Below are 20033 nucleotides of genomic sequence, written 5' to 3'. Positions count from 1 at the left end.
CTCCATGCACCGGGAGCCCGACGTGGAATTCCATCCCGGGTCTCCAGGATCACGCCCTGGGCCAAAGGCAGGCGCTAAACCACTACGCCACCCAGGGATCCCCATAAAGAGCTTTTGATCGACCTAATAAACCTTTAAGTACTTGCAACACTTAGTAGATTGGTGCCTTGAGTGTTAGGACTCAGGTTTCTTTTGCTCTTTCAGCATTTCTCCATCTGGAAAAACCAATGTTAAGCAAATCTTTCTTTCAGATGAAGTAAAGAAGATCTTAGACAAGTTTTACAAGAGGAAAGAAATTCAGAAGCTGGGTGCTGATTATGGACTTGATGGTAAGGCTAATGGCATTTCCATTAGAGACATTTTATTATTTCTTAGATTAGAGCTTTGTCAGTCTTGTCTGAGACCTAGTGTGCCGGGGAAACAAGTACATACATGTTGTCTGGAGGATGTCTCTGACTTTTGCTTCGGTCTTGGAAGGAATTTGGCAGGATATACCTGGTGAGCCAGACACATGGCAAAGGAGGTGTGTATTCTCCTTTCCTTCATGTTGCACTAGGATTTCACTGTAGGCCAGATCATAATAAGCCAGTTATAGGTCCCCCCCCAAAAAAAAAGAAAGAAAAAGAAGAAAGGATACTATGATGAGTTAGGTTTCTCACACTTTTAAATGAGAAATGAAAATTAAGCCCTACCTATTTTGGTTTTGTGTTTCCCACAGCTCGTCTCTTCCATCAAGCTTTCATCAGCTTTAGAAATTATATCATGCAGTCTCATTCTCTGGATGTAGATATTCACATCATTTTGAATGATATTTGCTTCAGTGCAGGTAAGTGTGTAGAGACTTTTAAAAATCTCTTTTGGAATGTGTTGAGTATTCTTTGTATTTCTTCCCATGCTTCATGTTTATTTTTCCAATCAGAGCTTGTCTCTTGTAGAATGGGCCCTGTTAACACCTTCTGTAAACAATTCTGTGCTTTCATGGGAGGCCTCCTAAGTCGTTTTGCTTCATTTTTATTTTTATTTTTTTAAGGTTTTATATATTCATAAATAAAAAGACACACAGAGAGAGGCAGAGACATAGGCAGAAGGAGAAGCAGGCTTCCTGCGGGGAGTCTGATGTGGAACTTTTTCCTGGGACCCTGGGATCACACCCTGAGCCGAAGGCAGACATTCAACCACTGAGCCAGCCAGGCGTCCCTAGGTCGTTTTGCTTTAATAGTGGGTCCCTGTACTAGTTATTAAATCAGTCATCCATCTTAGACTGGAGAGAGCCTGGGACCTTATGCTCTTTACTGTGTGTTTGCTGGGCCACAGTGACACGAACTCACACAGAAGATAGAATTGATCCATGATGGATTCCATCTGTTATTGCTACTGACTTTTTTGCTCCTTCATATCAGGATAGAGTTTTTGCTATAAGAGAAAAAAACATGTAAGAACATCATTGTTGTGTTCCCATCAGCAGGTTGGCTTTAGTTATATTTTTTTTTATTTTTAAAAGATTTTGTTTATTCAGAGAGACACAGAGAGAGAGAGGCAGAGACACAGGCAGAGGGAGAAGCAGGCTCCCCACAGGAAGCCGGACGTGGGACTCAATCCCAGGTCTCCAGGATCACACTCTAGGCCGCAGGCGGCGCCAAACCGCTGCGCCACTGGGGCTGCCCTAGTTATATTTGTTAAATGTAAAGTGTTAGCACCTGCATTTCTCTTAAGTAACCATGGGTCTTCTTGTTAATGTGTATTTCCAGGTTCTTTATTTTCAGTTTACCTTTCACCAATGCTGATCTTTACCTGTTTATATTAGAGGAGTAGAATGTGGTAGTTGACAGCCAATTTGCTGTTTTGCTAGAAAACATAAGTGAAATTAGGAAGAAAACATAAGACAAAGCAGGATCTGAGAAAAGGATAGAGTTCCTTGCTCTAGAGTTTTTCTTTTTATTCTGGCAATGTCCCCTTGACTAGCTCGCTAAGAAGGAAGTTTCACTAAGTCTGGATATTATACCATGTAGGTTGCACATGTTAATGCAGTATTTTATTTTTCAGCTCATGTGGATGATTTATTTCCATTTTTCTTGAGACATGCGAAACAGATATTTCCTGTGTTGGAATGTAAGGATGACCTACGTAAAATCAGTGACTTAAGAATACCACCTAACTGGTTAGTTTCTTTACTTGTGAATTTGAAATAGTAGTTTCTAATCTTGGGAAGATTAGCGATCACTACATTTTTTTTATTGTAGGCTGGATAATTATAAGGAGTCTAGGAGTTGTTATCTTTAGAAAAACAGGCAATTAACTCAGGTGTCTCCATTTGATTCTGATCAAGTTAGGTTGTAGGTTTTATTAGGACAAATCTATACTTAGGGTGTTGGCCCTGCAATTTAAATGTGGCCTCTCTAGTGTCAGCTGAATTCCTTGATGTTAATGAGCTCTCACCACTATCGCCACTGTGGCTGGAACTCCAACATCTAGTGCTTTGTTGCCTCTTTGAGACTTCCTGCTCAAACCGTTAGCAAGCTGTTCTTTGCTAGGCCCTGTACAATGTTCAGTCCAGCCCTTGGTACTGGTTCTTCTATGCCTCACATAGACTTCAAGGCACCCCCTCCACTGAACCTTTTCTTCTTTTCCACACTTTGACCTTCAAATTCCACCTGCTTTAGCGTCTCTGAATTTGATCTCTGCTGTTCACTTCATTGAGACTGTCATACTTTTCTTGGTTCCACTTTCCTGTGCCCTCCTGGAGTGCAGTAGGGCTCATCTCAAGTGTTCCTTTGTTTCAGGGCTTGTAGTCCTACACTGCCTGTTGTTTATGCCCCCAAGCAGCTGTGGCATGTATTTTGTCCAGTTTTGTACTTGTCTGTGGTGGGAGGGCAAGTCCCGTACCATTCATCATGGCCAGAAACAGAAGACTCAGTTATTACATTATATATATTGGAATTCAGAAGCCTAGAAATATTTACTTACAGGGTCTTGTGTTTAGAGTTGTGGAAGTGATGTCAACATATCTGTAGAGCTGATGGCAGTTTAAATTTAAGTAACTCTTGAAGAGAAGGGACTTGTACAATGGCAAAAATATCAAAGAAATTGATTTGCATTTAAATTTGTCTTTTAGTTAGTAAATGCCAGTCTTGGAAAACAGTCATTATTTTAGTGTGGATATGAAACTCGTCATTTAATTTAGTTTTCCAAAGATCCTGTTCTGTGAATATTAACAGGATGTTTCATTGAAATCATTTTCAGTTGATATTTTGCCAGGATGGATTTTGAGGTTAATGGGAATAAACTGTTTACTTATGTTTTAGGTACCCAGAAGCCAGAGCTATACAGCGGAAGATAATATTCCATTCAGGCCCCACAAACAGTGGCAAGACTTACCATGCAATCCAGAAATACTTGTCAGCAAAATCTGGAGTGTATTGTGGCCCTTTAAAATTACTGGCACATGAGATCTTCGAAAAGAGTAATGCTGCTGTCAGTATATTACCAAATATTTGGTCTTTTTCTTGTTAGTTTGAGAGGGCTGAGCAGGGTGAACGTGGGAGGTGGGAAAGGGCATATGTAGTAATTTACCACTAACAAAAGTTGCCATAGTTCATTGTACTTCGTAAGATACACCATTATTTTATGTACAACTGAGAAAGAAAAACATACTGCTAACTGAACTCTGACCTGCCATCAATTGTTAAGATACACTCTATTTCAGAGATACTAAAATGTGAAAAAAAATGTGTATTAGAATGAATGGAATACAGTATCACGGAATATTTCACAAATACAGAGGAATGTGGAGAATTACATGCAAGTAGCCTGAGCCCATGCAATAACCCAAACCTGAATTACATGCAGATAACCTGAATTGGATTCTAACATTTCACCATACTTCTTGTTTTATTTATATTTTTAAGAAATAAAATATTGATATAGTTTATACTTCTTCTCTTCTGAGGCCCTCCTTTGCTTTCTTTGAGTTAACCTACTCTGTTATGATATTTATCTTTTTTTCAATTAAGACCTCTGATCTGTTAACTAAAACTAATGATAAAGACTGAAGCCACCTGTTGAGATGTGCAAAGGACTAAATGCCCTGTTGTCTGAGGCATCATTTCACTAAACGGGCCACATTCTGGTTCATTGTTTTATTATGACTTTGTAATGTGAGATGAATAGGTTTGGGAAGATAATTTTTATTCTCTGTTTTTTGTTCTGAATAATTGCATACATTATGCCTCCTTATCTATAAGTAAGAATGTATTTCCTCAGAACAAAGACTTTCTTTTATGTAACCACATGGTATTTCTCTAAGGCAGAGTATTTAATATTGACAATACTATTATTTAATCCACAATCTATATTTAAATTTTTGCCAGTTGTCAATAACACCATCACCACTGTTCCAACCCCCTAGGATTCTGTCCAGAGTCTCAACACTGCATTTCATTATCATGTCTCTAGTTTCCATTAATCTTGGATGATTCTTCGGGAATCTTTTTTGTCTTTTATAACTTTTACATTGGGAAGACTACCAGTTATTTGTGTTGTAAACTGTCACTTAGTTTGGATATGTCATATTTTCTCATGATTAGTTTCAGGCCTTTAGGGTAACAGGCTGTCCCATGTTGCCTGGACTTTCCCACATTTAGCACCAAAAGCCTGACTGAGGAACCCCTCAGTCCTGGCCAAACTATTTTTTTTTTTTTTAATTTTTATTTATTTATGATAGTCACAGAGAGAGAGAGAGAGAGGCAGAGGCAGAGGGAGAAGCAGGCTCCATGCACCAGGAGCCCGACGTGGGATTCGATCCCGGCTCTCCAGGATCACGCCCCAGGCCAAAGGCAGGCGCCAAACCGCTGCACCACCCAGGGATCCCTGGCCAAACTATTATACCATAGTATTAATGTTGTTCTTTCTCAAGGAATTCTTTATGTTCTTAAATATTATTTATAATATTTTCTTGAATATAAAAACAATCCATGTTCATTTTATCTTAATAAACCAAAATAGTACAGAAACCTACAAAATTAAAAAGTGAAACTGCTATAATTTCTCATGTTTTGTTACTCAAGAATTTAGCTGATTTGAGATGTTTCCAAGTTTGCGTAGTTACGTAAGACAGCTGCTTTTATTTTTTGTAAACATTTTCTATACAGGATTGGGAATAATTTTGATGGTAATGGTGAGAATACTCTATTAAACACCTAAAACTTCTTTTTGCTATTATTTTAAAGGTGGTAATAACTCCAGATTTCTTTTTGTCATCCTAGGGTGTTCCATGTGACTTGGTAACAGGTGAAGAACGTGTGACCGTAGGACCAGATGGGAAACAGGCAGCCCATGTTGCTTGTACAGTTGAGATGTGCAGTGTTACAACTCCTTGTATGTACATGCCATTTATTTAATTTTTATTTTATTTAAATTCAGTTTGCCAACATGTAACGTACATGCCATTTAAAACACTTTGATTTAGTAATTTTCTATTCTATAATACAGATGAACATATGAGATATGTTTTTTATTGTAAAAAATTTTTTTAATTGAGATGAACAGGACAAGTACCCAGTACTCACCACTGCTGATAAATGCCAAACTCGCTATGGTGTTTGCTTTGAATGTTCCTTTCCCTTTTTCTCTTCAAGGAACTAAAACGTTAACAAGTATGATGTTTCCTCTGTACCACTCCCCAACTCAATTCCTCTTTTGATCCAACTGCTATCAAGTATTTAGTACATATCTTTCCTTTTTTTATATCACTGATACATATTACCTGTCAGTACTGTAGACCGTGTATTTTATTTATCTATTTACTTATTTTAAAGACCTTTAAAAAAAGATTTATTTATTTGATAGAGTAGGAGCAGAGGAAGAGGGGAAACAGGCTCCCTGCCTGACAGGGGCAGAGTGGAAGGGGCGCGGCTCAATCTCAGTACCCTAAAATCATGACCTGAGCTGAAGTCAGGAGTTCCAAATGCTTAACTGACTGAGCCACCCAGGTGCCCCAAGAATTTATTTTTAATTGGGTGGCTCAGTTGGTTAAGCATCTGCCTTTGGCTCAGATCATGATTCCAGGGTCCTGGGATGAAGCCCGAGGTCAGGTTCCACACTCACCAGGAGGGGTCTGTACCTCCCTCTGCCCTCCCCCACCCGCTTGTGCTCTCTCTCAAGTAAGTAAATAAAATCTTAAAAAAAAAAAAAAAGTATTTATTATTTACTAATCTCTGTACCCAATGGGCTTGAACTCACAACCCTAAGATCAGGAGTCGTGTGCTTTTCTGACTGAGCCAGCTTGGCAACCCCTAGACTGTGTATTTTAAAACATTGATGTGGGGCACCTATGTGGCTCATTGGTTGGGCTTCAGCTTTTGGCTCCGGTTGTGATCTCGGGGTCCATGTTTCGAGCCCTGCATTGGGTTCCCTGGTGGTGGAGCAGTCTGTGGGCTGTCTGCTTTTCCCTCCCTCTGCCCTTCTCCCATGCTTGTGCTCTCTCTCAAATAAATAAATAAAACAGTGACCTGTTTATCATATCGTATTATTGTTCCATAACTTGCTTTTTCTACATAGCGTGTTTCTAGATCTAGTCTTGTTATACATGTATTGTGTGTATCTTAAATATATATATCAAGTTTATTCATTTAAACTTCTGACTAAAATTCCATTTTATGACTAAAATTATTCATTCCCTTACTAAAGAATATTTAGGTTTAAAGTTTTTCACTATTACATATCGCACTGCAATGAATTTCTATTTAAATAGTTTTGAAAATATTTTAAATAAAAATTAACTTTTCCTTACCAGCAAGCAATCATATCTTCATTATAGAAAATATAAAAATAAATGCAAAGAGAAGGAAAAAACCAATAGCCTCCTAGTCCTACCCATCCAGAATCAACAAGTGTTAACCCTGTGGTGTGTATTTTCCAGATTTCTTCTATGTTTATGTTTGTATTGTGTATGCATATACTTATGTGTGCATTATGGGTGTGTATGTTTAATTAGATAGGGATTATACATTATGCACTTTGGTTAGCTTTTTTCATTTTAATAATCAACTTTCTGAGTAAATGGATAGTTTTTTAAAAATGAGTTCATTATAAAAGTAACACATTGTACAAATTTAGATAGCACAGATGTTTATAAATCAAAATTCCTTCTTCCCCTCTTTTTCTAATCTTGTCTTTATGTACCCAGTTGCAATAATGTTCTTATGTTTGTTCAGGATAAAATGAACTTTTTTTTTTTCCTAATTGTTATTGTGGGCATGTTAATTTTTTTTAAGTGTGATCTTCTCAACTCCTTGGTATTTGAGGAAGTAAAGTAAAATATAATTTATATGACTTAAAAAGAAAATAATATGGTTGAAAGCATTTTGGCACTAGAAAATAAAATGAGGTATTAATTTTTGCCATAGTTATGAGCTTGAAACCCCTAAGAATGAGCAAAGCTAGAGCTTAGGGAATTACACTTTCTATTGCACTTTCTGCTCCTGGCACCCCTCTGGGTTCCTGTGATAGAGAAGTTTCATTTATTGCAGGGCTGTCTACTCTTGTTCCTAGAAGCATAATTTCTTCTTCTTCTTCTTCTTCTTCTTTTTTTTTTACTTCTCTGTGAGGTTTTTTTTTTTTTTTTAATTTACTTATTTTAGAGAGGGAGAGAGCGTGAGCCATGTGTGTGAGCAAGAGGAGGGACAAAAGAAGAGAGAGAGAATCTCAAGCAGACTCCCCACTAAGCCTGGAACCCGATGTGGGGTTCAGTCCCACCACACCAAGCTAAAATCAAGAGTCAGATGTTCAAGTGACTGAACCTGTGCTGGGTGTGTTAGTTCTCATTAAGCAGATTCTCTAGGCTGCCTCTGAGATTGCAGAAAATAGGACAAATGAATCTACTAGGTGCTAGGTGGCCTGGGTTTGAATCTCATGTTTTTAGATTGTACACTGCAGATGCTCTGTAACGTTGGCCAGTGACTTGTCTTCTCTGGGTCTCAGTTTATTCTGTAAAATGGCTAGATGATGATACTCATCACATAGGTTTGTTGTAAAGATTAAGTGAGTTACAATGTAAAGCATTTAGAACAAGCCTGCCAGAAAAGAAGTGCTTAATGAGTGACAATGGTGATGATGAAAGCTTGAGTTCTGGTGTTATAATTTGTTCATAACTATTTAAGTAGACTGAATTGCTCATGATAACTTCTTATTGTAGATGAAGTGGCCGTGATTGACGAAATTCAAATGATTAAAGATCCAGCCAGAGGATGGGCCTGGACCAGAGCACTTCTAGGTTAGTGGTCTTAATGCTAAGACCTATGCTTTTTGACATCTGCATGGAGTTGCATTCCTCTGCTTGACATTACCAAATAGAGTCATTAGGATCCTCTCTTTTTGATATAAATCAGATAAAAAAGTCAGCCTGGTGGGAGTTCTTATCCTAAATATTATTTTAATAATGAGAAGTCCAGTTTTCTTACTATAAAGTTAGCATAACTAGTTAAAGTTAAAATGTTTCAATCTTGCCATCTTTACAAACCAGGATTGACAATGGTGTTTCTTGGCAGTCTTTCTCCTCATGCATATGGTGTTTTGTGAATGTATTATTTTGTATTTTGCTTTTCTTCAGTTCTCTTGTTTTATACTTTTTTTCATATCACATATTAATGCTGTATGTTCTCCACTAAATAGCTGTACTATTTTTTTTCCATAGAGTTAACATTTTTTTCTATTACCGATAGAACTACAGTAAAAATTTTTGTGGCCATAGCTTTTTATTTAGTTTGTTTCTTTAGGATAGGCTTCTGGAATTAGAGTTCTTGAGATACATGGACATGAACGAATGTTTCCACTGCTTGATATTAGAGTGAATTTTTGATCATTGTGTTGTAGGGCAGGTGCTTTCAAATTTAAAAACAAGTAGCTGAATTCTTTCATGAAACAAAGCATATACATTAAAGTCTGTAAGATGAGAGTGGATCTGCTCAGTGGTTAGGAGCTTGGAGTTTCTTTTACCCTCCAGTCCTTAACCTCTGAGGTACCTCAGTGATTTCCTGGAGCCTACTTTGAGTAGCACAAGTACAAGATTCATTGCTAACCATCAGAATACCAGGTTTTGGTCCTGGGTGGTTTCACCCTCTATAATAGACTCAAAACCTTGAACCAAAGCAGTTTAAAAGCTTTGAGATTTATAAAAATAGAGATAATCTTTGCCCACCAAAAGATGTTTTGAGGTTTGCATCACAGAGATAATATTGATGAAAACACTAGGTAAAGTCATAAAGCAAACTTAAAAGTATTTTTGCTACATAAGGTGTTACATATTTAATTTCATATCTTTAAAAAACTACCGATTTTGAATTTAACAGGACTTTGTGCTGAAGAAGTTCATTTGTGTGGAGAATCTGCTGCTATTGACCTGGTTACTGAGCTTATGTACACGACTGGGGAAGAAGTGGAGGTACTAGATTATATGTTTTGTTCTCAAGGTGGCACAGCAAATAGCCTAGAGTACCCCAGCACTGGCTTCTTAGTTCCAAATAGTGGCAAAATCAGAACTTAACTAAAAAGAAAGCTTCATTTCCTCACAACTGACTAGATCATACATACTTGATGAATCTCATGATTTGAAATCCTGACAGAATGGCCCCATCCCTTAAGCCTTCCAAAAATACAAGAGACTCTCTACATCTTCTTTTGACAAAACCTTTGGAGTTTGAGCAGATCTCTTTAGAATTAAATAAATCAGGAATGTTGGAAGTTTGAAGCTTAGCAAAAGTTCATGGTTTTCAGAGCTTCAGATGTCAGGTATTAGGGCCTTTGATCTACATCTAATTGCTAGAGATAGTTTATATCCCTTTCTCAAATTCATAGAGTAGAAAAGTAACGAGTTTCTTTTTTTTTTTTTCGTTTTTTTTTTTTTTTATTACTATAGTTCTTGAATAAGATGAGGAAATATTTAAAAATTGGTCCATTAGTTTTGTGTTCAGCTTTCAGGTCGAGGCTGGAATGTAGTGGAAGAAATTCTGCGTTCTAGGGTTTGCTGTTAACAGCTTTGCATTCTTAGGCAAATCATGGAAGATTAAAACTGAAAGAATCCTTATCAGACCTGGTCTTTATATGGGCTCTATTTACTTTTTCATAAAATGGGAATAATAGCTAATAACCATTATGATGTTACCAAATTGCCATGAAAATTGAATATATATGAAAGTGCTTTAAAAATTTGTGAAGTGCTTTATGGCATCTTATTAATTTAGAAATACCAATCAGAGGGCAGCCTGGGTGGCTCAAAGTTTAGTGCTGCCTTCAGCCCAGGGCCTGATCCTGGAGACCCGGGATTGAGTCCCACATCAGGCTCCCTGCTTGGAGCCTGCTTCTCCCTCTGCCTGTGTCTCTGCCTCTCTCTCTCTCTCTGTGTCTCATGAATGAATAAACAAAATCTTTTTTTTTTTTTTATAAAAAAAGAAATACCAATGAGAACTGATGGTAAAATTCATAATATGAAAATAAATGTTTTTCTGTATTTTTCCTTTGAAAAATGTTGGAACCTGTCAGTTTTTAGCTACTTTTGATTGCCTTGCAAGTTTTTTTTTTTTAATTTTATTTATTTATTTGGCAGAGAGTGAGAGAGAGAGAGCGAGCACAGAGAAAGAGGGAGAAGCAGACTCCCAGCTGAGCAGAGTCCAGTGTGGGGCTCAGTCCTTCAGTCCCAGGATACTGGGATCGTGACCTGAGCCAATGGCAGCCTCTTAACCGACTAAGCCACCCAGGCACCCAGCTTTGCAAGTTTTTCACTTAGTTATTAGTCACAAGAAGTTGAGTCAGGTGTCTTTAATTTACAATGTCATGTCTTTATTATAGGTTCGAAACTATAAGAGGCTTACCCCCATTTCCGTGCTGGATCATGCACTCGAATCATTAGATAACCTTCGGCCTGGGGACTGCATTGTCTGTTTTAACAAGAATGATATTTATTCTGTGAGTCGACAGATTGAAATTCGGGGATTGGAGTCAGCTGTTATATATGGCAGTCTCCCACCTGGTAATTATTGGCTTTCATCATAACAGTGATGGGATATGGGAATATAAAGGGATATGAAGTCTCTAATTTTTGCATTTATGCTGAGCTATGTATAGAAAGCACAGTAAAAGATACTAAGTTGTTTGCACAATCATTTGCTATGGGTCATATAAAATTTCTCTGGTTTGTTTTGGTGGGAATAGAGTTTTTAAATTATTCATAGCTCTTACTGCTGTTGTTGGACTGTATTTTAAATGTTGAGTTGATGATTTTCTTACAGAAATGTCATTAAAGAGGTGCCGAGGTGGCTTAGTTGGGTAGGCATCTGACTCTTGATTTTGGCTCAGGTCATGATTTCAGGGTTATGAGATTGAGCCCCATATTGGGCTCTGAGCTGGGCCTGGAGCCTGCTTGGGATTCCCTCCCCTTCACTATGCCCTTTTGGGCTTGTGCTCTCTGTCTCTCTCTAAAAACCAAACCAAACAAAAACATTCAAATGTGAAATATGAGCTTGGTAATTGGGAAGTTGTAGTTCTGAAGTCTCTTTTCTGTAAGAGAGTGTGTGTGAGTGCAAGTGGGATGAGAGGGACGGGGGGGTGGGGAGAGAAGCCCAAGCCGACTCTATGCTCACCCAACGTGGGGTTTGTTCTCATGACCCTGAGATCATGACCTGAGCTGAAGCCAAGAACTGGTTATTTATAGCTGACTGAAAAACCTGGGTGCACAGAAACAATGAGTTTTATTCATAAAAATGGAGAATAGAAGGTGAGGAGTTCCAAGATATACTTAGTGTGATGTGGTAAAAGATTTAGAACACTGAACTAACATAAACTGTTCTTATTTTAGGGACCAAACTTGCTCAAGCAAAAAAGTTTAATGATCCGGATGATCCTTGTAAAATCCTGGTTGCTACAGATGCAATTGGCATGGGACTTAATTTGTAAGTAATTTGTTTTTAATCATGGATATTCAATGGATTGGATGGCAATTAAACATTTTCTAATTGGCATTAGAGTGACCAAGTACTTAGGTTTAGGACAGTGGGTATTATAATACAGATCTGAGATTTATCTTGCCTTCATCTCTTGAGAGAATAAAAAGAAAGTATCACGTAGCACTAGGAGTTTTGAGTGATACTCCCTACCACTAACCTATTATATTATCTCACTGTATTTTCAGTTTTTCAGCAAGTGTGTGAATGAATGCCCATTAGGAATGTGGGGCTAGCCATTGGCTCTAGGAATAACAGTATTATGCCTAAATATTCCTCTCTGGGTAATCAAAGCAATTATACCTTTATGAATCAAAGAACTACTCAAAGCTGTTAATAGCAGCCAAATTCTTTTGTTTTGTTTTTAAAGAGAGAGTATGTGAGAGGGGAGAGGTAGAGGGAGAAGGAGAGGGAATCTCCAGCAGACTTCTTGCTTATCACAGAGCCCACCATGAGGCTCCATCTCACAATCTTGAGATCATGATTGGAACTGAAATCAAGAGTCTGACACTTAACCCACTGAGCCACCCAGGGATAAATTTACATGTTTATTAAAAAACAAACATTTTGTTTACATTTTGTTAAAAAAATACTTTTTAATGGGAAGGAAAAGAATTACTGACAAAACTCTTTTCCTTATTCTGTAAACAGTGGGATAAGATTGTAAGCAAGCCTAAACTAGAATTGCAGTGAGCATTTCTGCAATGACTCAAATGATGGAGAGTTTTTTATATAGTAGTCTGTGTGAGTGCTTTTATTTCTATTTCAGGAGCATAAGAAGAATTATTTTTTACTCCCTTATAAAACCCACCATCAACGAAAAGGGAGAGAAAGAAATAGAACCGATTACCACTTCTCAGGCCTTGCAGATTGCTGGCAGAGCTGGTAGATTCAGTTCAAAATACAAAGAAGGAGAAGTGACAACAATGAATCGAGAAGACCTCAGTTTATTAAAGGAAATTTTGAAAAGGCCTGTGAATCCTATAAAGGTAAGGTGTAATGTGTTAATTACTTCTCTGTGGAGGACAGTGGTTCCTTCCTTCACCCACCTTCCAAACTATTGCTCTGACACCTGGAAACTGAAAAAAGCAAAAGAAAGTTTTGTGTCATGAAAATCATGTCAAGAAAGCCCTACTTTACTGCTTTGGAGAGGCATAGGGACCCCTTCATCAGAGGGAGTGTGCAAGTGAAAGATTCAGACTGAATAAGTTTAGTGAACCTGATTTTCCTTTAGTTCTTTCTATAGTCCTTTTCTTTTTTCTTTTAAAGATTTTATTTATTTATTCATGAGAGACACACAGAGAGAGGCATAGACATAGGCAGAGGGAGAAGCAGGCTCCCCTCAGGGAACCTGTCATGGGACTTGATCCCAGGACTCTGAGATCATGACCTGAGCCGAAGGCAGACACTCAGCTGCTGAGCCACCCGGGCATCCTCTTTCTATAGTCTAAGCAATGGATAGGGTAGGGGGATATTTACTTTTGGTGGACACATGGTTACATCAGAATGAAGAATTTCGAGAAACTTGAATGTAGAAGAAACTCTTGAGCCAGTAAGGACAAGCTTCAGTTTTGGTTAGTGCAATTAATGAGGCAGCAGCCTGTATATTTTAAACAAACTGTTACAATTTAAGTTGCTTGGAAAATTCACTTAGAAATTAACATGGCTCTGGGATCCCTGGGTGGCGCAGCGGTTTGGCGCCTGCCTTTGGCCCAGGGCGCGATCCTGGAGACCCGGGATCGAATCCCACGTCGGGCTCCTGGTGCATGGAGCCTGCTTCTCCCTCTGCCTGTGTCTCAGCCTCTCTCTCTCTCTCTGTGACTATCATACATAAATAAATAAAAATTAAAAAAAAAAAAAAAAAGAAATTAACATGGCTCTTCTCACTTTCCAGTGGCACTGGTAAGGGGGATAGAAAGGAGATGATGCAAAGAAACATTTCCTGGGGGGAATTCTGTGCTTGAGAGAATTCCTGTAGCTTTTGTGAAGAGTGCAGTTGACAATGACACACCCCCGCTTTTCTTCTGTGCACCTTATTTCCTGTGCTTATACTCTTCCTCCTCCCATGATCCAGGTCTCACTTCTTTCCTCTATTCATCCTTTGCTCTTTCTCTTTCTCATTCCCTTTCTCCCCCTCATTGTCATATACTTATTGTAGGCATTCATTAATACTGGATTGTCGTTGAAGAGATCACTGGCCTCCAGTTTAGACACTCTCTCTTGTATTTATTTATGTTTGTCTGTCAGTTTTATTGCCTTGGCTAAAGTGATTGGGTTTTCCTTGTTTATTTTTGTTGAGTGAAGATAACTGAGACCCCGGAAAGCAGTTTTGGTACTCAGGTCATCGTAGAGTTTAGGAGTACAACTAAGATGTATATGAAAGATTGACTAGTGACTCAGTAGGTATAATTGCTTATTTTTACTAAATCATCTCATCAGCTTTCTTAATTGGTAATAAATGGGAAAGTGATGTTGCATTTTTCTTTTTTATTCAAATTCTTGTCATTTAACTTATTTGGTGAGAACTTAGCCTGAATATAGGACTTTATTTAGAAATAACTTAAGAAAAGTTTTTCCTTTAAAAAGAAAAAAAACTCACAGTTCTTTTTTTTACTCAAGGCAGCCGGTCTTCATCCAACTGCTGAACAGATTGAAATGTTTGCTTACCATCTCCCTGATACAACACTTTCTAATCTCATTGTAAGTACAAACTCACTTTTAAATCTCTTCTAACATCTAAAATCTCTTCTAAAAATGTTAATATGTCAGACAATTGCTGGTTAGCGTCCTGGGCTTCAGTGGAAAGTCTTGTTTTTGTGACATTGCTGTGTGAAGTTTATCTTGAAAGTGAAAACTTTCTCTCAGAATCTTCTGGGACTTTTGTCCTGAGGAATTTTCTGAGTATTTCAGGTTGGGAAGACTGTGGGGAAGGTCTTCTAGCTTGTGAAGGCAGCAAATTAAGCAGGCCTTACTAGAAAACTGTTAGAGACTTAAAGAGATTGCCTTTTGTAGAGTTGAGTACTCTATTCATGCCCATTTAGGCAGTCTAGTAATACATTACATCTTTTCCCCCTCCAGGATATTTTTGTAGACTTTTCACAAGTTGATGGGCAGTATTTTGTCTGCAATATGGATGATTTTAAATTTTCTGCAGAGTTGATCCAACATATTCCATTAAGTCTACGAGTGAGGTATGTTTTCTGCACAGCTCCTATCAATAAGAAGCAGCCCTTTGTCTGTTCTTCATTGTTACAGGTAAGCCTTTGTCTTTATATTTTGAGTTGTTTCAAGTCTGTGCATTTCCCCAAACAATACTTTGTTATTCAAAGTAAAATTTGGAGAGTTTTTGGTACGAGATACTATATAAGAACTTTTTTTTTTTTTTATTAATTTTTATTTATTTATGATAGTCACAGAGAGAGAGAGAGAGAGAGAGAGGCAGAGACACAGGCAGAGGGAGAAGCAGGCTCCATGCACCGGGAGCCTGATGTGGGATTCGATCCCGGGTCTCCAGGATCGTGCCCTGGGGCCAAAGGCAGGCGCCAAACCACTGCGCCACCCAGGGATCCCCACTATATAAGAACTTAAATATAAAATGGCTCTTTTTTTCCTACAGGGCAATTTTTTGAGGGAAAGGGGAACTGTTTTGTATTTAGATTTATATGGTAGCCTTTGTGAAGAAGCTGAAACAACAACTATAATTTTTTTTTTTGAAGAAAGTGTGTCTTTGCCTAATGTTATACTTCTTCCTTCTTTTTCTTTAAGTGGGGTTTTTTTTTGGACTGCTTTTTTTTTTTTTTTTAAGATTTTACTTATTTATTAATGAAAGACACACACAGAGAGAGAGAGAGAGAGAGAGAGCGAGCGCGTGGCAGAGACACAGGCAGAGGGAGAAGCAGGCTCCATGCAGGGAGCCTGATGTGGGACTCGATCCAGGGTCTCCAGGATCAGGCCCTGGGCTGAAGGTGGCGCTAAACCACTGAGCCACCGGGACTGCCCTGGACTGCTTTTTAATATTTGCTTATTTATTTTAACTAGGCTCCATGCCCAATGTGGGATATGAACTCATAACCCTGAGATTAGGAGTCACATATTCTACCAATTGAGTCAGCCAGGTGCCCCGATATACTTCTTTCTTGATGGCAATGGCTACTATTTTTTGGAAGGAGAAGGGTATAGGGGTAGCTGTGGCAGTAGTATTCAGTTTTCCTAATTATATGGCACTGAGCCAGAGATTGTGGTCTTAGATGAGTTTGGTGCCAAGCTTCCAGCCCCTTTTCTTTTCATTCATTTGCATGGGGGTACAAACCACAGTCTTCTGAGGAACACATGATACACAAGGGGAATAGGGAAGCGTAGTGGAAGCTGAACCTCCAGCCCCCTGCCATGTCCTCTCACCTCATCGAGCCCTTGCCTCTCTCCTATTGCCTCTGCCTGGGGCACCATCCCACTACACCCCCAGAAGGCCTCCTCTTGAATCTTCCTCAAATTTAGAGTCTCACTACTGTCTTCTCTGTAAAACTCAGCATTCTGCATACTAGCTGTGTTCCTACCAAATCTGTTTCTAAATTTATGTACTAAATTGCTTTAAAATTGCATAAGTACTACATAAATGCTTTCTTGTTGCACAAAGTTAAAACATTACAGATAAATTAAATTGGGTTACCACACCCAATCCCAGTCTCTAACAGAGCTACAGTTAACAGTTTGTCATTGCAGACCTCTTCCGTTGTGTTTGCCTACATATGTGTACATATAGAAATTCTAGTTTTGTTGCATGGGTGTGTTTTCCCATAAATGTTATAATGAATTATTCTGCAACTTGCCTTTTTCTTTTCCCATTAATATGTCTTAGAGTATTGCATGTCCAGGTATTTACCTAGATAATGTGTTTCTTAGAGCTGGTATTTATGGGAGAGTTAGGATAAGTTTGAGGTTTATGGAAAAAAGTCTCAAATGCTATACATTGACCTAGATGGAGCTTCAGTCCATGGCACCCAATCTGTTTATACCATCCTCCAAACAGCTGTTCTAATGAAGCAGAAGCATTTTACTAAGGAGTAAGAAGTCTGGAATGGTACAGTCTAACAGTTGCTTATATGTTATGTAACTAGTTATTATGTGAAATGTAGAGATTTTTCCTTTTTCCTTGTCACTATTATTACTGAACTATAAAAGAGCTCAATCTCATTGATGGCCTCTAATGCCCCCCAGGATAGTTGTTTGGAATCAGTGTTCTAGGGAGGTCCTTTGGGGCTGGCTACTGGACAGAGGTATCCAATAGGCATCTCTCCCTTCCCTTCTCTGGGCAGCTCTGTATTTAACTGTTTTATATACTGGGTTTCCCCCAGTATGTGGTAAAAAAATATTAAAGCCCCTGTCTTTGTAAGAGAAATTGAGTTTGGCTTGTCCTGTTTAGCAGGTTAGTATCATCACATTTCCAATCTTCTTGGCTATCCTGTTTGGCATTTATTAAGCTTAGAATGTACGACTGAATTTAATAAAATCATAACATTATTTAACCACAGTTGTTCTAAAACTGCTTTGCCCCTCTGAAGAATTGACCTTGCTTAGGCCAAACATTTAAGGATAATTTTCCCTAATTAAGAAATGAACCATTTGAAATCAGCTTATTTTTGAAGCTAAAGATTTTAAACTTTTGCTCTAGAGGTTTCATATGGTTGTGGTCTGTATGCTATAGATAGATCATATCTGTTTCATATGGTTGTGGTCTGATGTGTAATAATGCTTAGCATTGTTGGGGATTGGGAGCAGCCTGGTTTTCCAGCCACATTCTCCCAACAGTGTCCTGTGGTTCAAGAAGGAGTTCTGGTGGTCTTATGGTATTAAAGAGGAAGCTGAAGCACAGAGTGGTGGCTTGGCCAAAACAATACAGCTGAGTCAAGAGGTAGTCTCTTTACCAGTTTGATTGACTTATGCCCAACCTTGCACCAAACCACCTCAAAGAGTTTCTTTAAGATACGGGAACATTAGAAAGATACAGCTCATATTTGTAGTTTAATGAAAGAGTAGAAATGAGAGTCTTCAATGTCTGTCTAGAACTTAGAACATTAAATGTTCATAAAAGTTAACAGACATAGGCTCTGGAAAATTATTATTATTTTTTTTTTGTAAAGATTTTATTTATTTATTCATGAGAGACAGAGAGAGGGCAGAGACATAGGCAGAAGGAGAAGCAGGCTTCCTGCAGGGAGCCCGATGTGGGACTTGATCCTGGGATTCCAGGATCACATCCTGGGCTGAAGGCAGGTGCTAAACTGCTGAGCCACCCAGGCGTCTCTGGAAAGTTAATTCTTGTACAACTTCGGATGCACATATTATTGCCCTGGTTTTGGAAAGTGAAGGAAACCCCTATTTTTTCAAAGTATCTTTATAAAGTATTAAAGGTTCTTAAAAATATAGGAAAGTATAAGGAACTTTATTAAAACATAACAGTTAATGGTTTATTGTGCTTTCTTTCTCTAATCACAGATTTAAGTGAATTTTGAGTTTTTTACCAAACTCTTTTCTTCTCTTTCAGTTTGCCAGGCAGTATAGCAGGAATGAACCGCTGACCTTCTCATGGTTACGCCGATATATTAAATGGCCATTACTTCCACCTAAGAATATTAAAGACCTCATGGATCTAGAAGCTGTCCATGATGTCTTGGATCTTTACCTATGGCTAAGGTATCAGATTTTTCCTTTATGGACTCTGATTATTCTGAGTAATAGGGGAAATCAAAGGTTTATGAATGAATGAATGATCTTTTGTTCCCTCAAGATAGACATATTTTTGCAATGTGCTCTATATTATGCTTATTGTCCATTATGGCTGTTGAGCCTTGCTTATATCCATTCTAAAAATGACTTAAGGACTTCTTATGATTCTAGTTAGGATAGGTAGATGAGAAGGTTTACTAGATCCTTGCTACATAAATGGTGGTCCCTGGACCAAAAGCATTTGTATCACCTGGAAGCTTGTTAGAACTAGAGAATATCAGGCTCAGCCCAGACTTAATCAGAAGGCATTGTAACAAGATCCCCAGATGATTTCCTTGTACATTAACATTTGAAAGGTACTGTGCTAGATTAGTGATTGTCTCTCTTTTTTAAAAAAATATTTTATTTATTCATGAGAGACACAGAGAGAGAGAGAGACAGAGAGGCAGAGACACAGGAAGAGGGAGAAGCAGGCCCATGCAGGGAGCCCGATGTGGGACTTGATCCTGGGACTCCAGGATCACACCCTGGGCCAAAAGCAGGTGCTAAAACTACGGAGCCACCCAGGCGTCCCTAGATCATTGATTCTCAAAGGTAGGGCATGTCCCACCAGGGTAGCATATCGGAATCACGTAAGATACGAGTAATAACCTACCCTCATAATGACAATATTCCTCAGGTGTGCTGGGGCCAAAACAAAGGTTGAGCAAAGGCACTGGACAGAGTTTGCAAAAACAACATGTGGGATCAGTCAGTGTCAAGAAGTAGTTAAGTCATGGAGATAAGTCCAATGACTGATAAGAACTGTTGCTATAACATAATATTTCTCTTTCCCAGCTACCGGTTTATAGATATGTTTCCAGATGCCAACTTTATTCGAGACCTCCAGAAAGAACTAGATGGCATTATCCAAGAAGGTGTACACAACATCACCAAACTGATTAAAATTTCTGAGACACATAAACTGTTGAATTTGGAGAGCTTGTCAGCCGAGAACCAGTCGCGATTGTCAGGAGCTTTAAAGAGCCAGGCTAGAAGGATGCGTAGCACCAAAACTTTAGGGAGTAAAGCTACGGAGCCACCTACCTCCAACGTGGAAGAGAAATCTCTTGCTTCCAGGTTGGTGCAGCAAGGTCTCCTCACTGCAGACATGTTGAAACAGCTAGAAAAAGAATGGTTGACACAACAAACTGAGCATGGCAAAGAAAAAACAGAGCCTGGAACTCACTCAAAAGGGACAAGAAGAAAGAAGAAGGAGCCTCCTTCAGATTAGTTTTATTTTATTTTCATTTTTGCAAATAAAAGTATTTTAAAACCCTT

At 38.5% G+C, this 20033-nt stretch overlaps 1 protein-coding gene across 1 annotated transcript in view; it reads left to right on the top strand.

Annotated features, from left to right (window-relative positions):
- The window catches only part of SUPV3L1 (Suv3 like RNA helicase), a 28405-nt gene extending 8372 nt beyond the window's left edge, over positions 1-20033 (top strand). The window contains exons 2-15 of the mRNA XM_041750639.1: positions 252-329; positions 719-826; positions 2044-2158; positions 3303-3471; positions 5262-5373; positions 8192-8269; positions 9345-9436; positions 10840-11020; positions 11846-11939; positions 12760-12979; positions 14610-14690; positions 15069-15245; positions 18532-18680; positions 19551-20033. Coding sequence (XP_041606573.1) covers positions 252-329; positions 719-826; positions 2044-2158; positions 3303-3471; positions 5262-5373; positions 8192-8269; positions 9345-9436; positions 10840-11020; positions 11846-11939; positions 12760-12979; positions 14610-14690; positions 15069-15245; positions 18532-18680; positions 19551-19986 — 2090 coding nt within the window. The 3' untranslated portion in view covers positions 19987-20033. The remainder of the gene's footprint in view (positions 1-251; positions 330-718; positions 827-2043; positions 2159-3302; positions 3472-5261; positions 5374-8191; positions 8270-9344; positions 9437-10839; positions 11021-11845; positions 11940-12759; positions 12980-14609; positions 14691-15068; positions 15246-18531; positions 18681-19550) is intronic.

Source organism: Vulpes lagopus, chromosome 3 (assembly GCF_018345385.1).
Source record: "Vulpes lagopus strain Blue_001 chromosome 3, ASM1834538v1, whole genome shotgun sequence".
NCBI classification, from domain to species: Eukaryota; Metazoa; Chordata; class Mammalia; order Carnivora; family Canidae; genus Vulpes; species Vulpes lagopus.
Note: the sequence above shows the minus strand (reverse complement) of the source record. Positions and strands in the feature narration are given on the sequence as shown.